Below are 7355 nucleotides of genomic sequence, written 5' to 3'. Positions count from 1 at the left end.
AAACCTAGTGCCGTGGTCGGCAAACTGCGGCTCTCGAGCCACATGCGGCTCTTTGGCCCCTTGAGTGTGGCTCTTCCTAAGCCTTAGGAGTACCCAAATTAAGTTAATAACAATGTACCTAACTATATAGTTTAAGTTTAAAAAATTTGGCTCTCAAAAGAAATTTCAATCGTTGTACTGTTGATATTTGGCTCTGTTGACTGATGAGTTTGCCGACCACTGACCTAGTGGCTTGAAACAACAGCCACTTCTCCGTCAGCTGTCAATGGATAGCTGAGTAGTTCTCTGTTCCGAGCCGGGCCTGCCTGATCTTGGCTGGGCTAGCTCGTGCACCTGTGGTAACTGTTGGGTCTGCTGGGGTTGCCTGGTCTAGGATGGCCTTACTTATTCACATATCTGGTGTTGGCTGGTTGTCAACTGGGGTGATAGGTAACTGGGTCTTTAATTCCGCAGGCTAGCTCGAGCTTGTTTCCATGGCAGCAATAGAGTTTCAAGAGATTGGGTGGAAGCAGCAAGGCCCTTTGGGGCCTGGACTCTGACCTGGCACTGTCGTTTCCATCCTACAGCCAGTCACAAGGCCAGCCCAGGTATGAGGGTGGGGACGTGGATTCCACCACTTGATGGGAAGCGCTGCAAAGCTGCGTAGGGCGTAGACGCAGAGAGCAATGAAGAATGTGACTATTTTGCATTCTACCACAGATTACCGTGATTTATTTAGGCCAACTCATCCCCTGGGGTACAGAAGAGGCTCCCTTCTCCCCAAATCAAGGAAGCATCCATACCCCTGGTCAGGGTACAGTTGCAGGGAATCAGGCAAAGACATGGTGGTTGGGCAGATGGCTGACAGTGTCTGCACAGGGGACCCACCCAGGCACAGGGAGGAGGAGGGAGACTTTGCAGCTTTAATTTCTCCAAGTCACCTTCCTTTTTCTGAAGAGGGTGATTTCCATCTGTCTTTAGTTGATGTTCGGCCTGGGCCTCATGCAACTCAGGTGTAAAAGCAATTTAAAAACAAACAAATTTGAACTCTGCCTCTGCCCCCACCCACCAGGGTTGGAAAACCCAGGGTCACTCACGGAGGATGGGGCTTGGGTGGGTGGTCTGGTCATTCTCCTCTCTGGGGTTTGCATGACCCAGGAAACGGGACAAAGACCTTTGGCATTTCGTCCATCCAGGTCACCTCTGAGATGCTTTTGTCCAAGCCCCAAGGGTCCATTAGAAAGTGGCAGGCTATCTCTGCCCCCTTGCCCCTGAACTTGTTGCAGGAAATTTCAGGCTATTATGGCCCATCCAAGTCTCTAACAAGGAACTTATAAGCTTCTCTGGTCTCCCCTTCTCAGGGAGTCCAACTCTCCCCTTCCCTCCTCAACTCCATCCTCTCCTCCTAACAGACCCAGGTCTCTCCAGTAACATCTGGGGGGATGGTTTTCTAGGGACCCAGGACCTGACTGTGCTTCCAGGAAGGAGACATACCCAAAGGGAACGGGCCGTGTGTGCTATAAACTAATCTGGGGGAGCGAGCAACATGTCAGCTGGGATGTAAGGGGAGCATGGGAGTGGGTTAGGTGACAAAGGGCTGGGGAGCCTGCAGTGGCATGTTCCAGGCCGAGGAACCATCACGGCGGCTGCTAACACATATTGAGCACTGTCCACATGCCAGGAGTATAAAGCAGACACTCTTGTTGTCCCCATTTTATGAAACTCAGAGAAGTTAAGTAACTTGCCCCATGATGTATTGTAGAATTGTATACCTGAAACCTATTTAGTTTTATTGACCTATTGACCCCAATAAAGTCAATAAACTTTTTTTAAAAAAATACATTTTTATTGATTTCAGAGAGAAGGGAGAGAGATAGAAACATCAATGATGAGAGAGAATCATTGATTGGCTGCCTCCTACACACCCCGGCAACCTGGGCATGTGCCTTTGACCAGAATCGAACTTGGGACCCTTCAGTCCGAAGGCCGACACTCTATCCACTGAGCCAAACCGACTAGGACAATAAACTTTTTAATGAAGTAAAAAAAAAGTGACTTGCTCAAGGTTGTGCAACCAGTAAGTGGCTAAGTTGGGATTTTAAATTCAACCAGTCTGATGCCAAAGCTCCCTCTTTTTTAGTTTATTTATTTTTTTAAATATATTTTTATTGATTTCAGAGAGGAAGGGAGAGGGAGAGATAGAAACATAAATGATGAGAGAGGATCTTTGATCGGCTGCCTCCTTCACGCGCTCCTACTGGGAATCGAGCCTGAAACCTGCTCTCTAGGCATGTGCTCTGACTGTGAATCAAACCGTGACCTCCTTTGAAACGGCCCCGGTGAGGTCGAGACGGCCCCGGTGAGGTCGGGATGGCCCCGGTGAGGTTGAAACGGCCCTGGTGAGGCTGAGACGGCCCCGGTGAGGTTGGGACTGCTCCAGTGAGGTTGGGACAGATAATGGGGACCAGTATAGACTGATGAACAGGGGTAGATGCAGAGGCAGAGCAACATTGAACAGACTGTCAAACTACAGTGGGAAGCCTGGGGAGGGTTGGGGGGGGGATTAAGAGATCAACCGAGGACTTATATGCATGCATATTGGGATTAACCATTGGACACAAGGCACGGGGGGTTGGTAGGGGCTGGGGGAATGTCGAGGGGGGAAAAAAAAAGGAGACATGTGTAATACTCTTTGTAATACTTTAAGAAATAAAAAAAACCAAAAAACAAAAACAACAACAACAAAAAAAAACCGTGACCTCCTGGTTCATAAGTCAATGCTCAACCACTGAGCCACACCAGCCAGGCCAAAGCTCCCCTCTGAACCACTTAGATTAACCTGGAGGTGAGAGTAGCAGGTTATTTGGAGACCCACAAGTAGTTTATTTTGGTTGGAACATAGTGTGTGAAGGGAAAGGTGGTACAACAAAAGGCTACAAGATATGGGTGACAGTGTGGAGCATCCTGTAGCCATGTTACTGCTTGAAGGCAACAAGGGAGGCCCTGCCAGGGCTATTTCAGTAATTTCAGCAATAAATGGTGGTGCCATCGGACTGGAAGATGATAGTACGAATAAAGGACAATGGTAGGATTCGTGGGTTATTTAGGAAGAATGGACAGGACTTAAGGATTGGTTGCAGCGGTTCTCAACCTGTGGGTCGCGACCCCTTTGGCGGTCGAACGACCCTTTCACAGGGGTCGCCTAAGACCATCCTGCATATCAGATATTTACATGACGATTCATAACAGTAGCAACATGACAGTTATGAAGTAGCAACGAAAATAATTTTATGGTTGGGTCACAACATGAGGAACTGTATTTAAAGGGCCAGAAGGTTGAGAACCACTGGATTAGAGGGAAAGAGAGAGGAGAGTCAAGAATGACTCTCAGGTTTCTGGCTTGAGCAACCAGATGGATGGTACTAACCCTATTTCTTCCCCAGATTTGCTATGTAACCTTGGGGCTCTCACCCAGGCTCTCTAGATATCTGTCTTCTTGGCTGTAAAACGAAGATAATGAAACCTGACCTTCCCATGTATCCAGATGGTGTCAAGATAAGATGAAGTCATCAATATGAAAGTGCCTTGGAAAGTCAGAAGTACTTTGCCAATGTAAGTGGTTATTATTTTATGGATGTTGTCAAGGTCCTCCCTCTCCTGGGGCTTGCAGATGGAGCCAGACTGAAAGGCAGCCCAGGGGAGCTGCCTGCTCACTCAGAGGAGCCGCTGTGTTTTCCATCAGGCGGATCTGTCTCTCTGGCAGGTGGGAACCACATTCCCACGTACTAAATTGTTAATAGCTTCCCCGGGGAGTTCCTCTCTGCTCCAACTCCTTCTGTGATTTCTGTTTCTCCACTGCTGACACCTTCTGATGCCCCCAGTTGGCTCGGGATTTCCCAAGCGTTTATGTTTTTGTGTTTTCCTCTGAAGTCAAGGATTCGGGAGTGGGGTGGGGGGAAGCCCCAAGCAAAGCCTGGGTAACCATTGTGTAACCCAGCCATGGAGGGCTGTGTCTACCCTGTGCTTGACCAAGAGCAGGGATGAACTCAAGGGGAAAACTGCCAAGCAGAGGCAGAAGCAATGGAATCTTATGTTTTATGGGGTGACTTCCTAAACCATTATATATATATATATATATATATATATATATATATATATATATATATATATATATGTGATTCAGAGAGGAAGGGAGAGGAGAGAGAGAGATAGAAACATCAATGATGAGAGAGAATCATTGATCAGCTGCCTCCTGCATGAGCCCTTTTATAATTGCATATACTAGTATATGTTTTTTTGGGGGGGGGGCAATTTTGTTCATGTAGTTGGTCATTTACATCTTTCACAGCTTCTTTTTTGTTTGTTTTTGTTAATCCTCACCCAGGGATATTTTTTCCATTGGTTTTTAGGGAGAGTGGAAGAGAGAGAGAAAGACAGAGAGAAACATCGACATGAGAGAAACACATCGATTGGTTGCCTCCTGCACGAGCCCTGACCAGGGCCCAGGCTGGGGAGGAGCCTGCAACCAAGGTACCCCTTGGGGCCCTTTGGTCCGCAGGCCAACGCTCTACCCACTGAGCCAAACCGGCTAGGGCTCTCTCACAGCCTCTTGATTTGAGCTTGTTTTGGAGAGCAATGGTCTTACTCATCCTTACGGTTTAGTAACGATGCTCAGGCAGCCTTTCTCAGTTGGCAGAGCATCGGTTGTTTCACCAGATTCTCACCCGTTCTGCACCTCTCTACCTTATAGAAGAGAACTAAGGCTCAGAGAAGTGAAGGGAATCTTTTTCTGTCTTTCGCCTCCACTATAGCGATGGGTTTCCACCATAGCATCTCTGTATCCAGGAGGGACTCAAAGAAACATTGTGAAATGCAATTAAAAAAAAATTGCTTTCAGCCCAGAGTGACTGGAGCATGAGATTGAGGTAGGAGTAGGGGATGGAGTCGCAAGAGGACAGCAATAAACCCTGGTGGGACCACCCTGGGAGGCCAAGGAGTGAGGGTAGACTTGCTTGGTGATGGCCAAAAGCCAGGGATGGGCATGGAGCTGGGATCTAGTATTTCAGTCCCAAGTAAGATGTGATTGCAGAGTTTATGCAAAGGATTTTAATTGCTTAGAATTCCTAGGCCTGCATTAAGCTCTGTTTGCTCTGTCTCCCTCAGGAAAATGAGAGCTCACCGAAGTTGGAATGGAACTACCTATTCACTCACTCACTGAGCACCAACAACTGTACTAAGGTGGGGGTGCAGGAATGCACTAGACCTACTGTAAAGGTGATGCACAAAAATCCAGTGAGGGCATAAATACTATGTAAGACATTCTGTAAAGAAGAGGTTCGTGATGCTATGAGAACAAATAACAAGGGGAGCCCTAGCCGGTTTGGCTCCGTGGCTAGAGCGTAGGCCTGTGGGCTGAAGGGTCCCAGGTTCGATTCTGGTCAAGGGCACATGCCCGGGTTGCGGGCTTGATCCCAGTAGGGACATGCAGGAGGCAGCCAATCAGTGATTCTGTCTCATTATTGAATTTTCTCCCTCTCCCTTCCCCTCTGAAATCAATAAAAATATATTAAAAACAAAAACAAGGGGCTTGGTCCAGTTGGTGGGATGGGGGCAGTGAATGGAGTGATAGTTAAGCTGAAACCTGAAGGATGAATAGCATTTAGCCTGGGGAAGTGACAGCCTTCCAAGTGGAAGAAATAGAGTGTGTAATATCCTGAGGAAGGAAAACGTTTGGCTTGTCGGAAGGGTAGGGAGGGGCCAGAACTCCAATAAAGTAGCTCTCCTCTTTCTTGCCCCAATTTCTTCCCCTGGCACCAGAAAAGTCTCTGAGTGTCAGGCCCTTTGGGACAGGGGAGAGAGTTTTGGCAACACATGTGACCACAGAGGGAAAATCACCTCTCCGAGGAGTCCTTAGATCAGCGGTTCTCAACCTGTGGGTCGCGACCCCTTTGGCGGTCGAACGACCCTTTCACAGGGGTCGCCTAAGACCATCCTGCATATCAGATATTTACATGACGATTCATAACAGTAGCAACATTACAGTTATGAAGTAGCAACGAAAATAATTTTATGGTTGGGACACAACATGAGGACCTGTATTTAAAGGGCCAGAGGGTTGAGAACCACTGCCTTAGATGGTTAAGTGGGAAGCCTGGGGGTGAGGAGTCTACTGTAGCTGATTGAGTGGCTTGGGCAGCAGCTGGGAGGGGCAAAGAGAATGGAGAGGAGGGTGAACTTGAGAATTCTGGCTTTGCTCTTCCTGGGAAAGGGTAAGAGCCTTGCATATAGATGGATGACTCAAGCCAGAGAGTGAGATGGGTGAGGGGTCCTTGCCAGCCACTCTCAGGGCCATGAGCATCACCCCAAAGCCTCCAGTTCAGGAACCCAATGTGGTCCCATTCCATTCATCTAACCAGTGTTTTCTGAGCACTCACTCTGACCCTAGCCCTCTACTGGGTGGAGAGATCAATCAAGCCTGGTTTCCCCAAGGAGGAAACAAACTCAGGTAGAAATAATTGCTCTATGGGATAATTTAGTGCCTAGCTTAGTCTTCTCATCTGTAAAATGGGGACAGTAATAATAGAATCTACTCCAAAGGGTTGATGCATGGATAAAGTGCCAGGCACAGGGTGATGGTTGGTAGAGAGAATGTTCTGGGAAGGACAGGAGCCCCAAGAAGGAGGACGGTTCTCGGCCTGGGCAGGTCAGGGGAGGGAAGGAATATGAGAAATGCCCCCTTCTGGTGGCATTTGAGACCTTCCCCCCCCTCATCCCATTCTCTCCACACCTGCTCCCTTATCTTGTCTTCTTCCTGGCCTCCTCTGAGGCCTCTGACCACAGTGCCTTTGCACACGTGGACATGTGGTTCCCTAAGTTAGTTACTCCCAAACTTCACATCTCACCTTCAGTGCCATTTTGTCAGGAGAGTTGTCCTGACCTCTGTGTTTTGCAGGCGCTGCCGCAGGAAAACCTTGCTTACCTTCACTTTCCTCCATTTGTAACTCTATCTTCATCGGTGTAATTTTAGGGTTGGTGTCTCCCCTTCACTGGACTGTAAGCCCCAGAAGGTAGGGGCCACACCAGCTTTCGTGCACTAGCGGATCCCCAGTAGTTCCTGGTTCTTACCACCTCCCCCCAATCCCCGCCCAAGTCCGCTGAGTGAATGAATGGGGTACAAGAAACCATGGATACTAATGGTTATTTATGGAGCACTTACTGTGCGCCACGCACTGAGCTAAGTTCTCGACTTAATCTCTGAGCCAAGTGGTGTGATGATCCTCATTTCACCGAGGAGGGTGATGGAGTTGAGAGGTTAAGTGACTCGCTCAAGGTCACTGTTCCTTAGTGCAGGGTGAGAGGCAAGATTCACCTCCAGG

At 48.3% G+C, this 7355-nt stretch overlaps 1 protein-coding gene across 2 annotated transcripts in view; it reads left to right on the top strand.

Moving 5' to 3' along the window:
- The first annotated feature begins 483 nt into the window (after positions 1–483).
- The window catches only part of OPRD1 (opioid receptor delta 1), a 41970-nt gene continuing 35098 nt past the window's right edge, over positions 484–7355 (top strand). Inside the window, exons 1-2 of one of the 2 annotated variants that reach the window (XM_023761016.1) lie at positions 484–587; positions 3455–3591. In XM_023761016.1, coding sequence (XP_023616784.1) covers positions 3554–3591 — 38 coding nt within the window. In that variant the 5' untranslated portion in view covers positions 484–587; positions 3455–3553. Of the gene's footprint in view, positions 588–3376; positions 3592–7355 lie in introns of those variants that run through there. The other variant, XM_006097239.3, reaches the window with a different exon arrangement.

This window comes from Myotis lucifugus, unplaced genomic scaffold (assembly GCF_000147115.1).
Source record: "Myotis lucifugus unplaced genomic scaffold, Myoluc2.0 scaffold_197, whole genome shotgun sequence".
NCBI classification, from domain to species: domain Eukaryota; kingdom Metazoa; phylum Chordata; class Mammalia; order Chiroptera; family Vespertilionidae; genus Myotis; species Myotis lucifugus.
Note: the sequence above shows the minus strand (reverse complement) of the source record. Positions and strands in the feature narration are given on the sequence as shown.